At 40.8% G+C, this 26636-nt stretch overlaps 2 protein-coding genes across 18 annotated transcripts; one reads left to right on the top strand and one right to left on the bottom strand.

Moving 5' to 3' along the window:
- Window positions 1–383: 383 nt before the first annotated feature.
- Window positions 384–26571, bottom strand: Dap160 (dynamin associated protein 160). 17 transcript variants are annotated; one of them, XM_077413907.1, is made up of 37 exons: window positions 26201–26571; window positions 25380–25580; window positions 24955–25108; window positions 24718–24866; window positions 24518–24658; window positions 24022–24117; window positions 23121–23189; window positions 22687–22848; window positions 22437–22610; window positions 22005–22356; window positions 21693–21906; window positions 21471–21622; window positions 21284–21406; window positions 21067–21205; window positions 20661–20975; window positions 20213–20575; window positions 19956–20122; window positions 19666–19867; window positions 19307–19594; window positions 19034–19129; window positions 18681–18773; window positions 18282–18419; window positions 18080–18206; window positions 17783–17947; window positions 13077–13201; window positions 12592–12698; window positions 12431–12503; window positions 12142–12348; window positions 11990–12073; window positions 11584–11739; window positions 11379–11516; window positions 11042–11282; window positions 10744–10818; window positions 10406–10501; window positions 9626–9799; window positions 9349–9490; window positions 384–608 (listed from the first exon to the last, which is right to left on the bottom strand). In XM_077413907.1, the coding sequence occupies exons 2-37, from the start codon at window positions 25399–25401 to the stop codon at window positions 560–562; spliced, it is 5568 nt and encodes a 1855-aa protein (XP_077270033.1). In that variant the 5' UTR covers window positions 25402–25580; window positions 26201–26571; the 3' UTR covers window positions 384–559. The 17 variants fall into 17 exon arrangements, with proteins under 17 accessions (XP_077270033.1, XP_077270032.1, XP_077270030.1 ...); XM_077413906.1 differs by having other exon boundaries at window positions 25380–25577; XM_077413904.1 differs by lacking the exon at window positions 26201–26571 and adding an exon at window positions 25933–26166.
- On the top strand, window positions 1765–8849 carry LOC143901529 (uncharacterized). Its single transcript, XM_077413922.1, has 2 exons — window positions 1765–2004; window positions 3821–8849. The coding sequence occupies exon 2, from the start codon at window positions 3837–3839 to the stop codon at window positions 7833–7835; it is 3999 nt and encodes a 1332-aa protein (XP_077270048.1). The 5' UTR covers window positions 1765–2004; window positions 3821–3836; the 3' UTR covers window positions 7836–8849.
- Window positions 26572–26636: the final 65 nt, after the last annotated feature.

Here is a 26636-nt window from a genome sequence, read left to right as displayed (position 1 = left end):
ATTTGAAAAAGATAAACTCTGTACGCTTACTTCGTAATGTCGCGCTACGTTTCATTGCAGACTTGCCATCGATATCGTGGGAAAATGCTAAGACGCGTCAAGCAAAAATCAACCTGCGATGGCTGCGATCTCTACGTTTGACGCATCATCATGACTCGAGTTTTCGCGGAGATAAGATCGCCGTTAATTTCTAAAGAATCGACGACAGATCGAATTCGCTACTCTCCGGAAGATATGAGCGAATCATTCCCTCCCCGGGTCTCGTAAAATTTTAGAAGATCGTTTGTGGCGCCTGGTTGTGGTGCAAGGTCGAAGAAACTGGTACGCCGGCCGCTGCGAGGCACTCCGCTCGATGTAGGTCGTCGTCTAACTGTTCTACGTACCGTTTCTCCGCCCCTGGAGACTCTGTATCCTTCGACAGCAGCAACAGCAACAGCGTGAGCGGATGTAGCAACACCTACACGATGATGTCCGTATACCTCACGCTGTACGTTATATCTCGTTACGGTAATATTAGCGGCAACGCGATCGTAAGAACTCGGTGGCGTGCACGCCCTTCTTACGTCTTCTTCATTGGAGAGGATTTCCCTCGTCGCTGTTGAAAACTGCTGAAAACCAATTATCATTAATACAAAAAATTTCGTTACAAAGCAATATTGCGTTTTTCCGCCCGAATAGGTATCAAGTTAACGTTTCGACTTACTTACTCTTCTTCAGAACGCAATGAGAACAAATATAATAAAATTACATGTAAAAAAAATTAAAAAGATGAATAGATGTAAAAAATAAATCAGAAATTGAATAGTAATCTCGTATAATAATAATAAGATTTGATAGAGAAACTATTACTGTCTCAATTTTCGATTATTAAACTTTTGAACTTGAATCCGACCATGAACCATAGTTTTTTCATCCATGCAATTGTTGTTCCGTTTATGTATTAATGTATTTAACTATTTTATTATGAGATTATTCTACTATTTTTTATTTATATATGACATCTATTCATCTTTTTAATTTTTTGACATGTAATTTTATCACATTTGTTCTTATTGTGTTCCGAAGAAGCCTAAGCAAATCAAAACGTTAATTTGATATCTATTGTTTCTAATAAATCGGTTTTTATTTAAATTAACATATCCTTTGTCGTTGCTCGAAAATTGACCGTTTGACTTTCACACTTAGCTCTGATAAAATAATTATATTATATTTTTATATCATATTATATTTTATATGTTACATATTATACTTTTAAATAATTTTTTAATTAAAATATTTTTCTCACGCGCTCTATTTTTATACAGATTTATATCTGCCTGCAGCGGAATTCTTCAGATTTACAATTCTATTACTACTAATGACGGTTCATGTACGATTTATATATAGCTTTTAACATCACAAAGGCGAAGTTCTGTAAAAAAAAAAAAACGTTTGATGGAAAGTGTATTTTGAACGAAGATCCATCCGTTCGCGTTGTGCCATCTTCGCGCGACATCCGTCTTTTACAAGTAAATGCAGATTTCCGTTATCCTTTTATCTTATTGGACACCGAGCCGGGTTTTAGCTATCGCCACTCTGTAATCATCCGCTTCCTCGTTTCTTCCTCGCTTCGCGGACGCGCGGCCGCGGCGTTCTCCTACTCTTCGGGTCATTTCGATTCCTCCACCGCATGTCCTCTTGCCACCTCTTCGTCTTCGCTCCTACCGTCCTGACGACAAGGCTGTTCAGTCGTTATACGACCTTCTTCCAGGGTTACCAGCCAGGGGTTTCCTGCCAGTTTCCCGCGGCTCTGATTTTTTTGTCCTCGACGCGCACCGATTGCGTTCGCAGAAGGGGACTAGCACAAAACTGTTATACGCGATTACTGACATTCGGATCAGATGTGTTACATGGAAAATCGTGTGTGGATGGATCAGTAAATAATCGCAAGAGCACCAGGAATCGCGTGGAGCCGAAGGGAGGCCTCGATCTGTCGGCGATTCACTGTTTCTCCACATAATCGAGGTATAACAGAATGTTTTTTTTTGCAAAAAATTATTCGTCACATTTACACAATTAATAATAAAACGCTTTTCGATGCGATATTCATGCGATAAGTTCGGGTGGCTAGGTCCAACGATTGAACTAAACGCAAAACTATTAGAACCTGCAATTAATTAATATGTTGACAAATAATAATTGATGTGACAATTCTCTGTCTGGATTAAAATTAAAATCCTTAAGGGTTTCGGATTGCATAAGTATAGAACAGCGAGATCTATCGTTTAAGAAAAAGAAGCTACCAATTGGCATTCTCGAGATTTGCACGAACGTTATACATCACTCGCGAACAAACCAGAGAAAATGCAGCATCCCAAATCCAGGGCAAAATGATTGCGCGCGTAAAACCGTGATTCGCCATCAGGCACACCGCGCGCGAAACTGAAATTACACAATTCGGGGGCAGGATTCCCCCCCCCCTCCCCTGAAGCGGGGAACAAAGTGGGTCATACTGACCAACATCACCTGGCCGCGTCCCATTCACCGTGTCAGGAAATACCGAGACACCGGGTCATGACCACGGACGTTACGGCCCGTGTTATGAATGGTGAGCGGCGTTAGACGATTTTAACGGGCGACTACATGTCACCGCGCAACGTTATTCGACCTGGATATTAAAGTCAGATATAGGATTATCAAAGCCGTAGAACAACTCGGAGGAAACGTTAAAACAGATCCGTGCGGGAAGCGTGTAGAAAGACAAAAGAAAGAGACGATGCGATGCTGGAAGACGTGGAGGAAAGAGGCTTGCTGAAAACCCGTTATACATTGAAACGGAATTCCACTTGACGTAATATAGTTCTATACGTTACCAGGAATTTATCGGAATTTTTAGGTTGCGAATTTGCATTTATCCCAAAGACAGATCCTCTCAAAAACTGCGCATACATATTGTTATCTATTTATGCCACTCACGATCGGCTTCGGTCGAACGGAACTTGTTTGGAGTAACGGCCTTACATTTATAATTAGTATCTCATTTGGCATGCTACGTTACAGCGTAAGATGACGCGTTTACAGTAATATTTCCGGAATTATCACAACGTATCTGATAAGCTTATCTAATTGTGATCTTGCATAGATAGACGTGTATGTGCGTTACAAATAGATTTAATTATGCCGCTATGTTTAATTTTACTGGATGTGGGTCATATGTTGCCTTCTTTTTAATGCATTTCTTTTGCTGTGCAAAACGCGACACCCGCATTTGAAATTGAGATAAGAACCATCACGTAAATACTGGAACAAATGCAGAATGCTGGTGTGAGAAAAAGAATTCATGAAAAGGAAACCCAAATATTGCATTGTACAGATTGCATTGTAAACTATTTTTGTACCTTACATTAGACGTAAAGAATTGTATCTCCATTAATATGAATTTAGAGAAAACAGAGTTTAAAGTAGAGTTTTAAATAGAGGGAAGTGGTGTATTTTTTTAGATATAAAATAAAAGCATCAAATTGATTTATTGAGTTTTTAATAAAGTAATTTAACTGACATGTTTAATAGTATAATACGCTGTACCAAAATTAAAGCACACTGTGAAAATTTTCAATATGACTTTTTCTAAACATTCTGTTCTAAACATCTTGGGAACTATAGTAATAATAGACATAAGACTCTTTATCACTATACAATTCAAGCTCCTGTTATATTAAAAAATTTTATTTTTTAATAAGTATTAATCCGTTTTTATATACAAAAAATGGAGATACGATTCTTTACCTCTAAGATACAGATTTATGATGCCCCTGGACTGATCATAAGCGATAATTTCCAGGCATCATATGTGAGAGATGCGGAGACGCCTATGGACATTCCTCGCCCTTCTGGCATGCGTGTCGGGCGAGTATCTAATGGGCGGTCATCTGGATAACAATGCCGGATCAAAGAGCCGATCCGGCAAGCTCGAGAGCTCCTCCACGTCGAGACGGAAGATACGTCTGGACGACCTTGACCTGGATCTCGTGGCGGCGGAGAGCACCGTTGCCGCTGCCGCTAGCGATCCCGCTGAGGCCTCAACCGGCGACGACGGGGACGCTCCACGTTACCATATCCCGTATCCTTTCGCCTTCAACGGCGGCAAGCCGTTCTCCCTGGAGAAAGACCCGATAACCGGTAAGATCGACTTCGCGAAAGCACCGCCTGTCAAAGCTCTCAACTATACCGGTCGTTATCGCGAGCGAGGGGATAAAGAGAGTGAAGACGGCGATGACTACGGGGACGAGGATGAGAACGGCGAGAAGAACGCGGGACAGGAAAGAATAAAGAGCAAGGACGACCACGACGTCAGGCCGAACGGGATCAACACGCACACGCCTAATTTTCACGACTTCCTGAACCTGCCCGTCCATTATTCCTCGGACAAATACGGGAACGATAAGTACCCGTTGATCTCGAGCTCGTACGCGAATACGAAGGTGCAGAGCGGCGCCAACAGCTACAGCACGTACAATCACAGGCCTCATCATCCGGAGAGCGATATGTACGTGCTTCCCGTCAAGAGCCCGTACCCGCCGGTAACGAAAACGAGCACGTACAGGACGACGACTGTCGACGATCTTAAAGCGAAATGGACGAGCACCACGAGTCGTCCGTTAACGACTACGACTTCCGCGTCGCCGATCACGACGAATTCGTCGCGCATCGTGCTTTCTACCTCAACCAAGGCACCCGCTGTAACCACGTGGAAGCCGTCCAGTACCCCGGTCACGTTTCACCCAATCGACCGTACGGAGACGGAAAACGAGAAGAATCTTCTGCCGATAGAGAAGCTGCACGCTACCAGCCACGCGGGATCTCATCGAAATCGAAGCGACGTTCCGGCGCGGCCTGCGAGCGACGGGGCGACGGAGAAGACGCCAGTCGCCACTCGTTACAAGGACCAACCGAATCTTAACAATCTCGTGCTGTCCCACGCGAGACCCGAGACGAGACCGTCGCCGCAAAACGAAGAATATAAAGATTCTTATGACGCATACGAGTCGGACGGTGAGGGTGACGGTGACGGCGAGGAGAACGATTACTTTTTATTCGGCGATTTCTTAAAGGAGGATGTTACGTCGGCACTGTCTACGACCACTTCCAGGACAACGACCTCGACGACGGCTGCGAGCACCACCACGACGGTTACCGCGTCGTCAACGGAAACCACGACGTCGACAGTCGCACCTTCACGACCCGTATCTTCGACGCTGCCCACGTCGCCTCAAGAAGACGTGCCCGCGAACAAACCGTTGCAATTCCCTACGATGTCGCAACCCCCTTCGTCTTTGAACAACGACAGAAGACAGGGCGTTACGGAGCGTTACGACAGTCACGGATATAGACCGAACCCGGTTATCAAGGAACCAGACTGGATAGGACCAGGAGTTGCGGTGGAGAGCACGAGTAACATCGTGATACCGCCGGATCAGGATACCGTGTCCTTCGTCCTCGGAAATCGTCAGAACGTCGACGGCGGTTATTACTCGGTCGGGACAGCCGTTGGGGAGAATCCTTACGGCTCGTCCGAGACCGACGCTCTGTTCTGGTCGCTCCGCAACGATCCACACGAGCCCACGAAGGAAGTGAAACACGAGCATTTGCCGGTTTCCGTTACCGAATCGAATGTCGATCGCGTTACGCAGAAGTGGCCGCCCAATTCCAGCCCTCTGAAGAGCAGCAACGAGCTCGATTTGACGAGACCTCAGAATCCCCTTGTCGCTCCCACAAGCACGGTAGTTCACGATACGAAGAATCTAAACAAGGAAAAGGATGCCGGCTATATCATTTTTCCAGATGACGAAACGAAGAAGAACGTATTGACGGAAGAACACGTCGTGATCATAAACGAGGCTGACGGCAGCATTCGCGAATTGCCACCCAAGACGACGTTGACGGCGACGAATAGAACGAGACTCAACGCCACCCAAGACGACGTCATCGGAGATCTGCCGCAACTCGCCGAGGACCTGGTGCCGCCCGCGGAGAGTCCTAGACCGCCGTCCTATTACTATCATCACCAGCACGATACGTCGAGGCCGAATCACTCGAGGCCGCCCGTATCGAGATTACCCTTACCGCCGCGTATAAAGCCACCCTCGGGGTTGCCGGTGTCCCCGTTGGACGCGGGAATAAGGAAACGTCCGTACTCGCCGGACACGAAGCTGCCCAACATCCTGCCGCAGTTCCGTCCTAATGCGAAAGCGTCGCACGGTCATCGCGGGCCGGATATAATAGGGACGATGCCAGCCGGGCAAGGCATATCCACGAGAATCAGACAGCCCTTGCCGGCTCATCCGTCGCGGAGGCCTCTGCCGCCGCCGCCACCCTCGTACCTTCAGCGCCTGAATCCACCGCCGCCGCCGATCCACGCGGTCAGACTGGCCTTCACGCCGACCTCAAAAGTGGACAGCGTAGTCCTACCTCACGAGACGGAACCGACGATACGAAGACTCCGTCCCCCGTCCGGGGTACCGTTCGTATCGCGGGGCGGCCCGGAGGAGAACGCGCCATCGAACAGATTGCTCGCTCCCGGCAACGGTGACGGCGAGGGCGGCGAAAACAGGAAGGAAGATCGTGGCAAAAGTGAAGTCGTGGACGAACGCGAGGTCGAAGGCGGGGAAAGGTATCCAGGGGAACCGCCGATGACCCCGCCGAGACCGCCGCTGTTCCCGAAGCGCAGAACGGCGGATCCGCCGCGCGTCGCGACCTTGCAGATGATACAGCATCACGGCGAATTGAGCGACGAGGGTGACAAGGCGCAACCCGTGCTGGCGCACGAAGCGGAGCGCAGAAAATCGGATAATCATGATCCATCGGAAATACCGGAGCAACCTGTGTACGTCGTGTATCCAGTCAACACCGCGGTCAACATACATCCGGACGATTCTAACGAGAAGGACGGCAGCGTCGTCGTGGGTACGCGGGGCCCTCAGCGACCGCTACCACCCGACACGCTGCTTCAGAACGAACCGGACGACACGCACAGCGTCTACAACGGCAGACCGATCGCCCTGGACTTTCCGTATCCGCTAGAACGGCCCGATCCGTCGTCCGTCTTTCCCGTCGGCGTGAAAGAGACGCCCGTGCTGATACCCAACGAGCAGCGGCAGCAACAGCAGCAAGCTTCCGCTGCCATCGCGAACGAGCGGGAGAACGAAAAGAACGACGCGGTGAACGTAATCCCGTACTTGCAGGACTTCCTGCCGTATCGAAAGAAGAACGAGGCAGCGATCTCCGTGACGTTGCATCGCACGGCGTCGATCGCGACGTCGTCGTCGTCGAGCTCGACGTCAGCCGCGTCGACGTCGATTTCGACGCCGATCGCTTATGTTTACACGCCGACACACGCACCGTATCCGGCACATCGTCTCGACGAGATTCTCGATGACGACGACGCTGCCGCAAACGTCGACGCGAAGCAGACGGTGCTACTGCCTTCGCAACAGCCGTCCAGCTCTTCCAGCTCGGCACCGGCGCCGCAAAACTTCATGGCTCCTTTCGTCGCCAGTATGAGCGCCGAGACGCCGAGCAAAAATGGCTGGAGCGTCGTCGAGCCACCAGCGGTAGCGGAGAGGAAGTCGGACAGCGACGGCGATGAAGCGAAATCTGCCGACTCTGAGAACGACACGCAGACCGAGAGGAACGAGTTCGACCCCGATAATTTTAAGCCGCAGCTCTTCGGTGGTTTCAAGCCGCTCTACGAATTTCCCACGGAGGACGTGGAGCGTCACGACGTCGCTGATGCGGACACCGAGATAAACATGCCCAGGCACGCCAAGGAATTGCTGCCTGTACCTGATAAAGGATAAACTTGTAAAAGACACCCGGACACTTTGCTTCTTTTCTCTTGAGTCTTGCTCTCGGACATTTCGCTCTTACTTATTACTACTCTTCTCGCGTATATGTAAACGAAAACGTAATATGTAGACGAAAGCGAAAACGAAACGTACGCGCGTAGCAAAGAGAATGAAGAGCGAATGTCTCTGCGCGCTGCTCGATGAAAAGATGCTTCGTAGTATCGTAGTAGAGCCAACTCGAACGATAGAAGACTGTACTCCATTTTCACTCCGCTTATAATGTATTATTAATATGTAAGAACGTCGCGATATAAAATAATATTTAATTTATTGCAATTAAATGACTAGCATTTGTTAATCTGTCTTTTAGCAGCGTTAACATCAGCCAAGTATTGAAATATGTAGAAAATATTGATGCACGTATCGCTAAGGATGAACGGTACGTATCGAAAGTATCAAAACGTTGAATAAAATTATCAATAAATATTAATATAAGTTTTTCACGAGCAATACTTTTGTAATGTGTTTTGCGCAATTGTGTATTACATTCATTAGGTATTCCCATTGAAAAAATCCAAAAATTAAACCTTGTATTTCACGTAATTTCTTACTTATATTTATATTATTATATCGCGAAATTTTGTAATACTTTTGGTCAAATCATATTATATTATATATTTACTATTTTTTTATGTAAAGATATGGTAATTGTTTAGATGAGGGGGACCACCTTGGATGACCTTGATATTTTAGTATGTTGTCAAGGTCACCCTCCTGAGTGACCTTCCAGAAGGTTTCAACCCGCGCTCGTTATTCGTTAAAAAGTTATTAACAAAAAAAGTTTGAAAAATATAGCAGCTATTTTGAGTATTGGAAGGCATAAATAACTAATTATACGTGTGTGTGCCCTGCTTTAACAAAAATCACAACTTCTAGATGTAAATAAGCAGTGACCTTGTTTTGAATAGCACGCGTTCCAAGCATGTATATACAATATATATATATATATATATATATATATATATATATGTAAACCAGCTTGTAAAGCGCGCCACGAACCCATATGGCACCTCGTTTCGCGTGAAAAGTGTATGCGTGAACTATTTCGATGTATATATTAAGTCATTTATGCCTTCCAATACTCAAAATAGCTGCTATATTTTCAAAACATTTTTTGTTAATAACTTTTTAACAAATAACGAGCGCGGGCTAAAACCTTCTGAAGGTCACTCAGGAGGGTGACCTTGACAACATACTAAAACATCAAGGTTATCCAAGGTGGTCCCCCCCATCTAAACAATTACCAAAGATATTTTTCATGCAAACGTATGAAAGATTAAATTGTCTGAAAATTATTCAGAATTTTTTAAAAGGAAAGGAGATAGGAAAAATTAATTTTTGGCATTTTTTCTCTTATGATCTTTTCTATTGTGTACTTCATCATACAGTCTTATATAAGTCTCATATAAAATTTTTATTTAAATGCATACTTTTAGATTAGAAGCTCTCGCACCACACGTCTTACCCAAACAGTCGTAGGTCAAGCTTGAGAACAACGTCACCGCTTTCGACTTCATGCAAGTTGATCCTTTTCTGAATTGGCCCGCAAGAATTTTTACTATCTCTCATTATGTCGGCCACTCTGATCTCAGCGCGACCAAGGAACTCTGCATTAACAATATCGCGGACATTGAAAAAGTTACAATTTAGCGATTAGGAGATTAATTATTAATCTCGTGTAAAATATTGTACTCATATAAAATTATTCAATTTCCATAATGAAGATTGTACCAAAGACTTACCATCAGGACTATAGTATCCTTTGTCGAACACAGTGATGCAAAGAGTATCCTCGAGCAGATCTTTTACTTGGAATTGCATTGAAGCATCCCACAAAGGGCAATCACTTCCGGATACGACACCCGTTCTTTCTTCTTGAGAACCCATGGACACTTTGCAGAATGCATTACACTTCCCTAGAAAAGAAAAAACGCTTGTATATGCATATGAGTAATCTATCATCATAAACAACAATTCTAACGTACAAAAATATATTTTTTTTCCTTTCAAGCGTTAGTAACTTTGCTTTTGTGCAACAATTGCATAGTCTTCAAAAGTTCTCCCAAACATAGTATACTTACCCTTGTCCACAGATTTTTCAGCTAAACTTAAGTCCTCCCAAACATAGTATACTTACCCTTGTCCACAGATTTTTCAACTTAAAAGCTTAATCATTTTAATAATTGTTTCTCATAGTTAATATCCCTTTTGAAATAACTTTTTGTCATGCAATTACGCTCTCTTCCAATTTTTTTATTTGCCAAAGCATTTAATTTTAAATTAATATATCGTGTGAAGAACATTACTGTCTTTTAAGTCGTACCAGAGACATATGGATAACGAGTTTAACTTACAGCATGGAAAATAATCGAAATAGAGAAGGAAACTGTGCAGTAGAAACACGTGAAAATCATCAAAATCAGCAAGTGCAATAAAAATCAATCAAACGAGTCACCATTCCACATGAAATACAAGTACAGCTGTTTAGAATTGTTTTAAAATACAGGATCTCGATACTTTACCTTTCCTGCCAATGGCAAGATTTTCAGCCTCGACAACTGCTAGCACCAGCCTACCTTGTGGAAGTCTCCTGCGAACTACAACACCATGGCAGGTTTCTGTTAATAGTAAAGCGTGGTATGCAATTGTAATCCTAGAACTGATACAAATGTTTTCTGGCTTGATTTTTCACTAACGCACACGTGTTTCTCGTCCGATAGACACAAAATTACTATATACACTGTTTTGACACAACCTTGAAATTGCAGAAGCATTAAGCATAAAGCGTTAAAAAGCATATCAAGCTACACTGAGAAAGACAAGGTGCAATAACAAGCAACCTAAACCATTGAATCCTTACCGGATGGAGCTTTTAAGTTGAAACCTTCGAGCACAGTGACGAGAATTCTGCCGCACGCTCCAAATTTCGCCTGTTCTGTTCACCCACATAAAGTGAGTATTTATTATTGAATATTGAATTTATTAAATAGCTCAATTATTTATGCAAACGTACAAGCTCGACGTCAATGTGTATGTGTATGTACTAATGTACAAACATTATATGCTTATAAATCGCGTCGGAAAGCAATTTACAGAAGTACGAATACACGATGTTCGATAGGTTCAATGCCTGATTAATTATCGCAATGGTTACTCACTTGACCGCTGTCTTTGCAGGCAATTCTGCTCATTCTCCAGAAACTTTTTGCGTGCTTCCACAATTCGTTTCGACCACATTAAACATTCATTCGCAGACGATGCTAATAATATTATCGGCTTCTTCTGATCTTTCAGTCTTATTGTTAGAGTTCTCAAAGAATTGTCCGCTGCATCACTTCCGCTCAGGCTACTGGTTCCATCGCTTTCTCCAGACAAAGACAATTCATTGAGAAATATTGGCTACGAAAGAAAAGTCAACTTTTTGATAACGGCATTGTAATCATGAGAAACTCTTTGACTTATAAAAATATTCCTCTCTAAAGTTCGAATACATACTTTTCTGTACATCTTGAACTTCTGATGCTCGTTACGTTCGAACGAAAATTGTTGACAATTTAAGGAAAATTTCAATGGTTGAACGAACAGTAGAAAGTCATTCGTAAGGAAGCTGACGAGCTCTTTACCACTTTTTGACTGTAACAAAACGACAGTAGAATCATGTGGCACACAGGTCTGGAGAATCCCTGAAGAAGATAGTTACCTTATGAAGTATACCGAAATGTAACAGTTTTCGCAATCCTACGGAATTCGTCATGGAATTAAAGACAAGCTGCTCTTCAAGGCCGTCACATATAACATGAGTTTGCAGCCATTCCAATCTATCAGAATTTTCTTTTTCCCCAATGCTTTCATTTACCTACGTGATGTACAATATTAGATAACACAAATCCGTAAATTATTATATTCTCCTGTGTACTAATATATATTACGATATATATATAAGCCTAGTTTACCTGTGATTACTTGATACGCGTATTAAATTAGTAAATTAGTTTAATTATTGGCTGATCAGCTCAAATATACTATTTGATACGTATTGATACGTATCAAGAGATCGATGTAAACTAGGCCTATGTTACTCTGCTTTATACCGATATTATTTTTACCTGAGTACAAAACTCCGTGGCTTTGGCCAGTGCTTCTTGCAAATACTGCCTATCAGGATGATCGACTGGCGTGTAATCTAAAATCTATAATTACCATGTTACATATATTACGACATATGCGACTACAATTATCTGCAGATAAAAGCGAATACCTTCTTGATGATGAGCGGATACCTCGTTATCCTTTGCATCGGCTTAATTAAAAACGAACTTAGTGGCATCCCCTTCGTCCGCGGATCTTGCTGACATACCTGCGCGACCTTAACGAATTCCGGCGAAGTTTCCGTCAAACGCTGCATATACGTCGCAGCGGGTAATTGGCTGCTGCAAAATCTTATATAAGGTGACATCCTAGGTATCTGTGCAAAATACATAAATTGTATGTAGACAGATCTCAACGACCAAGATGTTTCTGTGTCGTACATTTAAAATTACACTTACATTTTCACATAATACATCGCCAATCATTCGTATTACGCCGTTATAGCTGTTATCCCTTCGTATCCTCAAAGTCCTGCAAGAAATTCAATCGTGTTTCTTCAGTGATTTTGACATCGATAGAAAGTATACTCTGTCATAATATACTAATGAATTCTGATTACCTCAAGAAGTTATCGTTACATGCGATAATATCTCTCGTATTGATAAATATCCTCTCTATCTCATCGATACTTAGGACTAAACTTTCGATTAACGGTTTCTCAAACACCTAAAATGTGCAATATACGTATATAAATATATGTCATACAAAATTCCCCGAATCTCCTTTCATTTTCATCGATTTTCTAATCAATTTGGAGTCGCGCGTTTTCTTTAGTCGTCTTTCATCTCTTAAATACATGCGTGACATTAAGATTCGAATTAAAATCTTGTTGAAGCTTAAATTTTAAAAATAAGATTTCGTTGTGCATATGTGATTGACAATATCTAATTTCCAAAGTCACTTATTTGCACTAATGAAGGAATAACTTTTCAACAGACGCCACTTCTCGGCGGGAAAGTACTCCAAATCGACATAAAGAATCCTTGGATGAAAGGAGTACGTCATTCTAGACTAGAATTCAAAAAACAAAACGAAAAGGAATACCTCATGTACTAATCTCATGTCTTCTATGTAAGCTTGCTCAGTCACGATTAGCTCTTTAATGTGTTCCTGGCGTTTTCTCTCCATGGAATCGTGACATATCGTTGTATCGAGCGTCAATTCATTCGCTACACATAAAATATATACAAAAAAGATGTTTCTTCCGCGTAAAATCGTCATTAAATGTTCTTTTTAACTTGTATTATTTAAAGCGGGAACACTGATTCTCATTCTCAGAAATAATAAACGTAATATTTTGATAAAAGTATTTCGTATCCCATTGGAAGTACATTGCGAAAAAGAGAGAAAATATATGTTGAGACAATGTCGATAAAAAAATACCGTTGCATTATGAGCGAAATACCGAGTAACTCACGATTCGCAAAAATAATTTTACAACAGACAGATATTTTATTTCGATCAGCGGTGAGATGCGAACGTATCCGTGTATGCACATATGGATATGTTTACATATGTATAAGAACATCGGCGTACATATGTGTGTGGAAACACAATATAATATTTATATTTATATATATATATATATATATGTGTAGAATGTAGAATGTTGTAAGAGAGTATGAACAATTCTGTATGACTATACGAATCTTGTTCACACTTTATATACATACATATATATATATATATATATATATATATATATATATATATATATATATACACACAGAATTGTTCATACTCTCTTACAACATTCTCCACTAAACGCCAGATTACACCGTATCCTATTGTGAGACTTCAGATGAGGTTCGATATTAGAATAAACAAACAACTTGCAAATAGTAACAATCTTAGGAGTATAACGCACTACACGGCTACATCGACTAAGGGTAACCAGTTGCACAACTTGCTTTAGACAATCCCGCCGCGTCACCATCTGAATAACGTTATGCTGGACTGGTTGTCTGGAATACCTAATTATTAAGCACACAATTATTGCCACTGTGACATAACGTATTTACTCGCTTCTGTCGTGGAGGATTACATAGAACGCGTAATGGTTCTCGCAATAGCAATAAATAAATACGTTGTGCGCTTGATTTCTCGCCGAATTAGCTGTATCATCTTCGTTTCTCTAAACGACCTTATGATTGGAGCCTCAAGGGAGTCTCTAAGGAAGCCAGACCGATCATACTTTTGCGAACATTCGTAAAAATGTTCATCGAACGTTAAATTGTCAAATGTTGTATCAAAGCTTCGTAATTGCGTGTACGCTGAACTCGGTGCAAAATGTAGGCTCTAATAGGGTTCTCAAGGATCTTCTTTTTTCTTTTCTCGGAAACAATAAACATTTGAATATATCTTTTAATATAATAAATTCTTTGTAACGAAGCACTGTATGTTAACGGGATAATAGTACAATACATTACACGAATAAAGACGTTGACTGTCGATTACGATCCAGGAAATGAACAGTCAGTCGTTTAACACACACATATAGGAATGCGATTCGATGGAAAAACTGATTTACAATAACATTACTCACTGAATCACGTGGTCAACACTATCGTTTACTTATAGCTCATTATTAGTGATCCTCGGCAATTATTGTTCACGTACGAGTACTAATTTATTTAGGCTCTATTGTAAAAGGCTGTGAAGAAGGAGCACATTACCCTTAATCTCTTTAGTTATTTACAGCAAATAAAGTGCTCGTTACTCGTGCGAGATAGAAGCATTAAAAATTGAACAATCATTGGAAATTATGCCGAATCTACAATGAGCAATAAAGTCGTGTATCGCTTTGCTTTACTTGACTTCTCTTCCCGTGAAATTTCTATGCGAATAAACAGAATACCTGTGCACAATTCGCTAATTTCCTTCACTAGACGTAAGAAGCCGCGCGCAATGTCAGGCGTCGAATAAAACTGTGTACACTTTTGGGACATTTCTGGGCTCCTTCTCCTCTTATATCGCTTTCGATCGTCGCAGCTAATCACCGGCTGCTCGATCGTGAGATCGTCACACATTTTCTAGGCCTCAGGGTGAGACAACGCCGTGATTTCTAACGGCCCGCGATGCGTACCATATAGTAATGTTGACAAAAGACAAAACGTAACGCAACCATCGTTGCTTTTCTAACGACTATTTCTATTTCACACAACCGTGATCAACGCAGGTATTACACTACAGATGGAAGAAATAACAGAAACACAGTGATGAACCTTAACTTCTAAGGGACGATCGAATTAAATACTCGAAATTTTGATCGACCACCAAAATGTTCCGAAAAGAGAGAGACAAGGACGCTATCTTAAAAACTTGCTTCTTCCTTTTTCGAAAAGCATTTTTTACTTACACAATTTGATATATTTTTATAGACCAAGTTCCTTAAAATAAACCTCTTAAACGTAAAATCGAGCTGAACATACGTTAATCACGCACGTGAACGTGGACATCATCACGGGATGCAGTATGCATCCAACATGAACTTAACAAATCACTTAAACATTAAGTAACAATAGTATTCGTACCATGACGTAATATTAAATATTTCTAATGTGAATAAGCTAAGAATTTAATATTATTGTTTCTTAATTGTACGTCAGCATAGATAGAGAACTGAGGTAGACCTTTGGTGTTGGTGCAGATCAGGTGGTCGTAACACTAATGAAACGATTGGACTTGGTACATGCGCGCATTATTTTTATGCAACGAACATAGTATTCGGATAAAAATTCGTTTGACGATGTAAAACGGTTAAAAGCTAAAATGTCGTGACCCATGTTAACAATTCGAATGATAACATTAATGAAAGAATGAGTGCAACCCCGCACCGGAGGGAAAGGCTTGTATAATATGTATAGGTAGAGGCTATATTTATAGAGACGAAGAGCCAACCCTGAGTCTTTCTCCCTGCCCTTTTCATATTAATTTTTTCTTTTTCGATTTCCCCCCCCCCTCTCTCTCGCACACACACACACACGCACACACATACACTCCTTTCCCTTCTTATTCCCCTTTCTCTGTCTTTCTTTGCTCACTTTTTGGCTTTTCTTTCTTTTTTTCATGCACAGTGTCTCCAACGATGAGACTTCTGTTGTCGTAGCACGCCGTGCCAAATGTAGGAGCTGCTATTGTTCTTATTACACTTCAGGTTCTTTTAATTTAAACCAGCAATGCTGTTCTGCTGCTCGGCTACCCTTTATGCTGCGTGTTAAGCAAAAGCGAAAGATATAATTAATAAAAAGGAGATTACAAAATGCGCAAATTATAGACTAAGACTAGAAAAAACTGAGGCAGCTGTTCTCTTCAAAGCATCTCTTCTAATTTTAACATATTAAAATTGTCGTTCGAGAGAATCATAGAAGCATAGAATTATACAAAGTGTTTTGCTAAATAAAAATTCCTATTTCTTTCTTATAAGGCTTTCCGGATTAAAAAATTTGCAATTAAACGCACAAAAAAAACTGCGAATTCAAAATTTATTAAACAAACAAGAATTCTATCCAGAAAACGTTTGTCAGTTTTGTTCTACTTGGGAAAATATAACAGCCACTGTAGGATCTTTAAAAACCGCGTTCATACAGATTAATTACAATCTACAATAATCTACATATTTTATACGAGTAATAAAATCGCAGGTTACATCTATCACAATTATTCACTGTTAATTGTTAATCGTAATATCAAGGAAACGGCTACCTCTGACGGAGAGACGGACGGACGAACGAATGGGTAGACATGCAAGGCAGACACGCAAGCTGTTTCGTAAACTGAGAATAATCTGTCGCATCCGTTTCTATTTCTATTTCTAATGTAATGTAAACCACAGGCGATAAGTGTGTGAACGATCTCTTTATGCTTTTGATATACCAATAACCAGTGCCATACACAACGCATATGCATTAGAAGTATGAGAATAATGTCAATTATTAAAAAGTGCAAGCGGGCTTTGAGGACAACCAAACGCATCACTTTTACACAAATACTTACATTACAAAAAAAGAGCTTTCCAATGATATCATTAACTCAGACAAGGTATATAACTGATGGAGAAAATATATTCTTCGATATATTAATCTACATTGAGCTTATAAAAAATGCTTTCTCTTTCTCTCTGCTAACGCTCCATTTACAACAATCTATATTAATCTAGAAGATGCAGAAAATACGCTACATACTTTCAACTTTACTGTCTTACAAGCTATTAACTTATAATATAATGCTAACATTAAGTATATTTGATAATAATTGCAATAACACGCTCCATCTTTACTTATTCTACGAGTTATAAAATGATTGAGTACAGAATAAGTGAAGATGAAGCCTAACTATAATAAAATAATATAATAATAAAATAATAATTATTATTATGATGATAACGATGGTGGTGTTGATGATGATAGAAATAATAATGGCGATAGTGTTGATAATGAAAACAACAACAATGATAAAAGATACAATAAATAAATAGTCGTTTTAATTGGAACTTGTTACACCTGACGATCGTCCGCCTATCTGTAGCCAGAAGTTATATATTTCGCATTTCTATAATTTTTATTTTATAATCTATTAGTTGATTCAATCACTCTCTCTAATGTTTATACGCGTGCAGTCAGTACGTGTGGAAATTTAATTTAAGTTAGCGCTACATAATTTTCTCTGTTCACACTGTACTTGTGAGGTTAAAAAGCTTAAGGTGATTCTAGGATTCAATTTCAACAATCACGTACGAAAAGAATACTTACACATAGGTGATACGTAGTTGCTCGGAAAGACGCCGGATACGCCGTTCAATTCGCCTCTCCACCATGATGCTTCTTCCTTAGCGAGTACAGATATAACGTCACCTTTCTCGAAGCTTAATTCATCCTCATTTTGTGCTTGGTAGGGATACAGAGCCATAACACGTTCTATAAAAGAAAACACTTATGCTATAATTTTAGCCCGAGTAGATTGTTCTAAGAATTAGAATTTAATCTAAACATATAAGTATAGTTTTGAAAAAATTGTAAGATAATCAATAAATTGCAGAATTTATTTACCAATATTTGGATCCGTTGGAGAATCTTGATATCCTTGGGAGACAGGTGTACTTCTGTTACTACTACTGGTTAAGGGTTTAACATAAGTTGCTGGGAACCAACCAACTTGCCTCTTTTTACCGCGTGCCTAAATAAACAATGCGCTAGTTATTACTTAACAGTATGATAGTTAAGATAAAAAAGAAATTTGTATTCTTTCTACCTGAAGCTCTCCTTCCCACCAACCGCTGTCAGTCTTTTTACGAATCATTATTAATTGTCCTCTTTGCAAATCTAATTGTTCTGCACTTGTTGCTTGATAGGGTGCAATAACTTGAACAATTTCTGGTTTCCTTCCTCTCTGTGAAAAAAGATTTTTCTCTTAAGTAAAATTAGTTTTTCGATATATTGAAACAATTCCATATATTGAAAAATTTTAAAGAAAAAGAAAAACAGTTTTATATAAAATATAATGACGATAAAAATGGATGTAATAATATAATCAAAAATACCTTATAATACTGCATTATCGGGATGTCGGAAGCACAAAAAAGCAGTAAGCAATTACATTCTTATAATAGAAAAAAGTCAAATTGTGAGTACATAAAGTTTTTGATTTTACCTGCTGAGCGGCCATAGCAGTAAAGTCTGGTAATTCCGCTCTATCCTCAGCAGCTGCTCTTTCATCTTCTAACTGCTCCGCCGTTTTCTCTACCTGCGAAATAGGAGCACGCTTTATAGTTTGTCGTATTTAATTGTAATAACACGCTCCACCTTTACTTATTCTACGAGTTATCAAATTATTGAGTACAGAATAAGTGAAGATAAAGCCTAACTATAATAAAGTGTCTTTGTCTTATTGTCCAATATCAATAACGGATAAATGGATTAATAACATTAGCATTTCAACACGTACAGTTAAATGTGAGATACAATTGCAAACGCAATTTGAAATAAACAATTACGAATACGCACTTGCGACGGTGCGGTCGTCGGAGTATCAGTTTCACTCTCAACACCCGCGGTTGCAGCAACATCAGTGGACTGAACGTTAGTAGACAAAGGCGCACCCTAACACACGAACCCGCATTAGAAACTTTCAAGCAAGCTTTGTTAATCCAAACTTTTTGAATTGACAAAAAAAAAACAGAAAAAATTAGTTGTCAAAGCAAGCAATTATCTTCAACTTTCGAATAAATTAATGATTAAAAATTAGCCAAGATGAAATGCAAGACATTTCTAACGTACCTGATTGGGAGCGTCGCACTTCTCTACGTAATTAGAAGGAAAAATTCCACTTTTGTTCCCTACACAACCGGTCCACCATTCGCCTTCTTTTTTCGTAACTAATATAACTTCCCCTTGATTAAAATTGAGATCGCCGGTTTCGGTCGAATCGTATCGATAAAGGGCAACGTAATATTCATTGAGACCTTCAACCGCGGTGTCTTTACTGCTTGTGATTATTTCTTTCACGTACGACTTGGGGAACCAACCCTTATTTCCAGTGCTGGCTGAACCGTACCACCAGTCGTCCTGAATAAAATAGATAGTTTAGAAAACGTATGTATATGCGTTATCTTTCATATAATAAATATAATAGTAACCTGCTGCTCAGAAACATTGATAGTTTCTCCTTTTTCAAAAGTAAGATGTTGTTCCATAGTAGGTCGGTAAGGAAACAAAGCGGTAGCTTGTATGTTACAACATGTACCTAATCCTAAAGTAGGTATAATAGCCTCTACTATCGGGGCTTCTCCCCCTAATGATCCCGCATCAGATACGTTCTCGGGAACTTCTGCTATTCCTCTGCACAATCACAATAAAAAGGCCAACACTTGGTGATATATGGAATGATACACTCTTGATATTATCATCAAAAATGAAAACAACTAACTCTAACGTTCTCTTCTCTAGACTGTCTTGTTGTATAAAAGTACGTTCGTTGTCCAAATCAACTGTACCAGTATCCACTGGTTCCACATAAGATTCGGGAAACCAACCAGTGTGACCACGAATTTCTCCCGCCATCCATCCTGGTTCAGCATTTTGCACAGGTGGTACCTAATAGCACGTTATATTATATTAACTATTCACGTATTGAATCAATTTTCTTTTTAATAATGGCAATTCTATTGCGTTTATTGTATTTACCAATATAATATCACCGGGTTGAAACGATATTTCGTCTTGATTTCGCGCTACGAATTCATAAAGGGCTCTGTATTTGCGGACGCCCACAACGGCAGCTTCATTTATTGAGCTCTCAGTAGTTTCGTTGACAGGCCAAGCTGTGTCACTGGTAGGTGGCTCTCCCCAACCGCTATCTCCCCACGCAGATGTAACAAAGTCAACAGCTGCGGCATTGCTACCTGACCGAAGTTCGATTACTTTATGCTTCTTCTCATCAAAAGTGACATAGAGCTGTTTACAATCCGTCACAAGATTCTTTATTTGGGTCTTAATATCTTCGAGCTGAGCGTTATTATTTTCAATATCGGACATTTTAGAATCAATCTGAAAAATACAAATTAGAAAGTAGAATATTGATATCGCTGAAGTTAAAGTCCATTTATGCAATTGAAAAATGTCAGGAGTATACCTGCTGTTGTAAATCTGCTATTTTATCTTTCATCTGCTTAAGAGTAATTTGTTTATTGTCGAAGGCCATTTTAATAGCCTCTTGTCCAGCTGCATCTTGCGCCGCATTAATTTTATTTCTCGCCTCGATACGTGCTTTCTCTTGAGTCAGCGCTAGCAATCTTTGATTTTGTTCCCGAAGTTTATTCTTTAACGCGGCCATTTCTTGTAACTGCGTGTCTCTCGTTGTTCTCATACCATCGATAGTCGTTTTGACGCCTGACACTCCTACCCGAGTGTCACAAATCTTTTGTGACAATTCCTTCACTTTGTCGTTCTAAAAAGTCAGGGAAGGCAATATAAGGTTTGATCATTGAAGTATTATCTGGATCTATTATTTAAAGTATGTATCTTTTCAATATACTTACAAGTGTTCCAAGTTCGATGGTCAAGGTCTGATTCTTCGCTTTTAACTTGAGAAGAACGTCCTGCTCCTTTTGTCTCTGCGCTTGCAATTCTTGTGACTTCTGTCGTTCCCACTCCAATTGTCGTTGTCTCTCCATTTCCCTAAATGTCATGAAGCAGCGCTGCTTTTAAATCCATACAGATACGAATTTATTTAATAATATTGTATAATGAACTTACTTGCGTGCCGCATCTTTCTGTTCTTGCGCGCGTTTTCGTTGTTCTTCCTTCTCCTGTTCGATTTCCTTTTGCCTCTGCATTTGCTTTTCGATTTCCGCTTGTCTACGCCTCTCCTGCTCTAGTCTGCATCACAAAACACAAAGTTTTTTCGTGTATTACGCTTGATTAATGAGCAAGTCCTACTTGCCTTATTTTCTCCTGTTTCTCGGCCTCCTCCCGTTCTTTGCGTTCCCGTTCTTCCTGTTCCTTCCGCTGAATCTCTAATAGCGCTTTACGCCTACGTTCTAATACCGCTTGACCTTTCTCAAAGTTCTCTTTACGTTTATCTTCGAATGAAGTCTGGAAAAAGACACTTTTTTCCCTTCCGTTTCTTTTTGCGCAAAAAGATATTTTTATATTAGACACGTACCTGTGGCATCCCCGCTAATGGATCGATATTTTCCGTTGCATTTTGAGACAGCGTTAAACTGCTTTGGCGTTGTCGTCTAAATGTAGGTGGGATAAGTTCTAGTGGAAGCGTTGTAGGTATAGTCTCGCCGACTTTAGCGATATCGCAAAGATGCATTGCAAGCACAAATTCCTCGGAGCCTAAACGTCCATCCGAATCCATATCAGATAAAGCCCTGTTGACATACATTTTGGAAATTTATTTTCTGTTCTACAATATGTATAAAGAATGTTGTTTCATATGCTATTTTGTAGTAGTATTTTGTTACTATACCATATTTGAGCGAGTATGGGTTGTGGCAGTTGCGACTGCACCATGATATTTCTTGCTTGAGGCCCAGATAAAAAGCCAGATCTCGTTCTGTCCCAAGTATTAAATAATTGAGTATACTTTAATTTAGTCTGATGCGGCACCGCCCATTCCGTAGACTGCGGAGAGCCAACCGAATGCTGGCTGTGCTGCGAATCCATAGAGCCTACTCTGTCTATACTTGGTGGACGTGCCGTTGTACTCAAAGGTGTATTCGTAGACACTGGCGTTTGTGTAATTGCGCCATTGACCAACGCGCTATTTGCAGTTGTCGAGGACATTAACGGTAACGCTACTGAAGAAGCAACTCCAGTACCTGGAAAAAAAAATAATGAAAATCAATATTGTAATAAATGCAAGTACGATCACGAGACATTGTTTTGCATATATATATACCAGTATTCATTGATCCAATGGATGGTACCATACTAGGAATGCCAGTCATAGGAGCAACCATACCTGCACTAACCATGCCTAACGGCTGCGTCGGCATTGATTGTGCCATATTAAAGGCAGCCATTGGTATAGGAGTTGTGTTTAAAGGGGCGATTGGTGCCACTGATGGAATACCTAATTGAAAATTAATAAATATATAAAATTAAGTAACTTATGTTTATATTTTAACGAATTCTTATTTTTTTTTTACCTATTCCAGCGGCAGATATAGATGGGGACAAAGAAATGACTGAGGAGCCCACGACGGAAGTCGTAACTTTCATTGGCGAGATTCCCGCAACAGGACTATTTGGAAACGAAGGTGGTGCTGGTTTGGGTGGTGGGCCACCCGTTGCTACCACAAAATTACTCCCTGAAATAATTCCGTGTGATTATTATGTATGTCAGAAAACAGTTGTAAATGTCCAATTATTTAAATCCAAGCAACATTCATTATTTCTGTTCGGTAAATTATGACAAATATTAAAAAAAAGACAAGAACAAGCAAAAGGATTGTGCCAATGCTTTCTTTCTTCATAGCATATCAATATTAATCGAGCGATATAATGAGATTTACTAGTAATTGTGTTAGCCATAAACAATACATATTGGGTTTTGTGGTAACATATGTTTATTTAAACATACCAATATTTGTGGGTGGTGCAGGTCTTTGTGGGAGACCACCGGTCGTGGTATTAAGGGAAGGTGCGACTCCTTTTTTTTGCCGCGTAAAGTGTAAATTTATTATTAACAATATATAATTGTCGAAAATAAAGAAATGCAAATATAATTACAAGTACACAAACGGTACATAAATGTAAACCCCTCAAGTAGATAATAAGTAAAGAGTTATCACATCGACAAATAAAAATTTAAATTTTACGATTAGAAAATAATATCACCATCTTTCCATTTACATAATAACATCCAAAGTTGTTAATGCCATCGCTTTTATCTCTATGTTTAAGCATGAGAATTATCCCGAGTTTGACTTTTTGTTGAACAATATTAAAATGCTATACAATAATCAAGATGCAAATGGATGTTTTTTCATGATAAGTATATTTGCTAAAAAATCTATCATCGCAAAGTCCAACACCTACCTACACGTGTAATAAAAAAATAGTAAAATGTACTAAAAAGATAACAAATTTTTAGTTTAAGCAAAGACTGATATGTACTTTTGAAAGCTTTCGCGGCGACATAAATTTCTGAAACGAGCAACATCAAAAGTATAAGCTGTACATTTACTTGTATATTAAGGAAATCATAATTATCTCATAAAATAATATTATAAATAAAGCTATGTCAGACATATTTGTAAAGACATTCCAAAATTATGTAATATATTTAAAGTGTAATGTACATACACCAGCGAAAGAAGGAGTTTGCTATACATTATATTATTAACGTAATAATGTTGAGGAATAAAATGGTTTAAAAATGTTTAAACTAAGAACACTGTCAGGCGATCGAATAGAAGCTTGCTTCAGGAAAAAGAAAAACTGGTTCATAAAACACAGAACATTCAGTATGATTAACATACCCACAGAAGGTGGCGCGGGTCGAGCGGGTGGCTTAGACGGTATATGAGTTGTGGCATGTGTGCTTGGAGCCACATTCTGTCTATTTTGTTGTAATGCTGTGTAGTATGATGAATTATGAATAACACACAGATAAATTATGTTTTTGTTAATTAATGTTTCGTGATCAAAATAACAGCGATATGTCCAATTTAATTTATGAAAATGATAGATAGGGCTGACAGACATGATATTGTAATAACATACATATGTTGGATATTAGTGGTACTGTATTTATGTTTGATACATCTGAATAAATTTAATAAGCGACGAATATCTGAGTGAGAAAGAGGAGAATGTACCTCTAGGTGCTTATAGACGCTCTTACAAGTCTCTTATAAATCGAGATCTTTCTGTTAGTTCACGAGATATCACACAAGCATCTAGCTGACAATCATTGATCGAGAGGTGGAGAAGAGTGAATAACACGAAAATGAGTCAACGTTTAATGATATATACCTATAAGGGTGTTTCCAGCCGTGGGTATCGCGCTTGCCATAGGTTGAGATACTATCGGTTGATGTCCGCTTAAATTTACTAGAGAGCTAACGTTACTTGGAGCGGTGGAACCATTTGACAATCCAGTCAGACTAGCGTCGCCTAAAATGTCTCGTGATGTAACTTCATGTTTCCCGCACAAAACTATTCTATTCACCTACCGATTGAGAAAGACTTTAAACTCTGTATAAGAACGGGTGGCAGTACTTTGGGGATTTCGAAACCGCGCAGTTTCAAATTGATCAACTTGCACGCGATACTGAACTCATTTACATCCATCTTCCCATCTGCGTCTGTATCCGATAATGCCCTGTAACGTACAAAAAGATTAGGAAAGAATTAGGAAAACCCTATAAAGGTTTGGGACAGTAAACAGCATCCTTAAATAGTATCTTTACCATATCTGTCCGAGAATGGCAGGTGGGAGTTGAGATCTGAGAAGAAAACCTTTCGCTTGCTCGCCAGTAACAATTCCATTGATCGGCTTTAACGAATCAAATTGTTCCTGGTATCTCATTCTTTCTCTAGGCTGGATTACCCAGGGGTCCATACCTGCGCATCAAACACAATATTTAGAACAAGCTCACTATAATTTGTAATAAAATCATTCATTTGTGAAAGCACCACGTCTAGCTCTTGTCCAAGTCCGTCTATACTGAGAAAAGTTGCCAATGTTACAAGATAAATTATCTGCTCCAATATAGGAAATATCGAGTGTGATAACATGTACTACAGATGACATAAGCGATAACAAACTGATATTAATAGACGCGCAAAATAGTTAATAAACAACTGACAGCGGGGAATAATAAGCGAGATTCACCTGGTGTCTGGGGGGTGACCATTTTTGTAGGGGGATCGCTGTTCGCTGCTTCGGTACTCGAAGCGGTATAGGATCACGTTAGAACCTCGCGTCTCTCGCGATCGAGCGGTTTGGCGGCGATAGTTCACGCCAAGGTTAGCTTAGGTTAGGTCACGGTGATCGATCCTCACCTCGACGGCCTCGCGCGACGGGATTTATCTGCTAACGAAGAAATCGAGTCAAGGGGGAAACAAAGGCAGCCGATCAGGGATCGAGTCGCGCGATTTCTACTCGCGATCGGGGCAACGATCTCGGTACAACGGCAGAGGATTGTCCGAAATATCGAACGCTGGACCGCGCACGTCAAAAAAAAAAAAAAAAAAAAAAAAAATAGGTGATCTTTATCGCGGACACGCGAAGGGCGCTCGCCGAGTCAACGAGATCCGCGTGCGTGGCCCATTTCCACGTCGCGAAATCGCTAATCGCGCACCGCCCACCGTTGTCGGTCGTTCGCCATCAACGCCCCTCATCGCGCGACCTACGACCCCGCCGTGCCGTGTCGTCGTCTCTCTACCTGGGTGTCGATCCACCTGCCTGCCAGTCCTCGCGTCAATCCAACTGTCAATCGCGGCGTCCGTCCGCGTGCGCGCGTGCCGAATCGAACAACGGCGAAATCGATCTTCCCGCCCCGCGCGGGAGGGAAAGAGGGACGAGAGAATCTGGATCGCGAGGAGCTGTGTCGCTGTGTTGTATGCACCTCTCTCGGCTCGGCGCGATCGAGGAGAGAGCGAGGCGAGCCGATCCGCGACGAGATGACTACCACTGACCGCCGTCAAACTCACCCAGCTCGCGGCCGCTCGTGTGCAATGCAATGTGTGGCAATGTGCAACTACTCGCGCACGTCACTTTTCACGAACGCTCGGCCGCGCTCGGGACTGTTCGGCGAGAATCGATATCCCACCTCCGAGACTGGATTCCTGCCTGCGATCACTGTGCCGCGGCGAAGATCGTTTGGTTCCCCGAGAGAGAAAGAGAGATAGAGAGAGAAGTTTGGGCGGCGATAACCCTCTCGAACGACGAGTACGGAATGTTGCCGGAAGCGCGGCTTCGAACGTTGCGAATGAGATTTAATTGCCGCACAGTCGCGAGCGATCGTCGCGAATTGCGACGAACGTTAGAGCGTTCCGTCTGGAGCGCACTTCAGACGATATAGCCGCGAAGGTGGCTCATCGACGACTTGCGAGTCGCAATCGCGCCAATCGCGGTCATTTGCGAGTT

The sequence above is a fragment of the Temnothorax americanus genome, unplaced genomic scaffold, assembly GCF_048541705.1.
Source record: "Temnothorax americanus isolate GAGA-0224 unplaced genomic scaffold, ASM4854170v1 Scaffold34, whole genome shotgun sequence".
NCBI lineage: Eukaryota > Metazoa > Arthropoda > Insecta > Hymenoptera > Formicidae > Temnothorax > Temnothorax americanus.
This window is presented reverse-complemented; position numbering and strand designations above follow the sequence as displayed.

Coding starts and splice junctions, on each gene's coding strand:
- LOC143901529 (XM_077413922.1), top strand. CDS start 3,837: ATGCGGAGACGCCTATGGACATTCCTCGCCCTTCTGGCATGCGTGTCG.
- Dap160 (XM_077413907.1), bottom strand. CDS start 25,401: ATGGTCACCCCCCAGACACCAG. Junction 24,867..24,954: donor GCCATTCTCGGACAGATATG/GTAAAGATACTA, acceptor TGTACGTTACAG/GGCATTATCGGATACAGACG. Junction 12,699..13,076: donor ACATGAGATTAGTACATGAG/GTATTCCTTTTC, acceptor TGCACATTTTAG/GTGTTTGAGAAACCGTTAAT.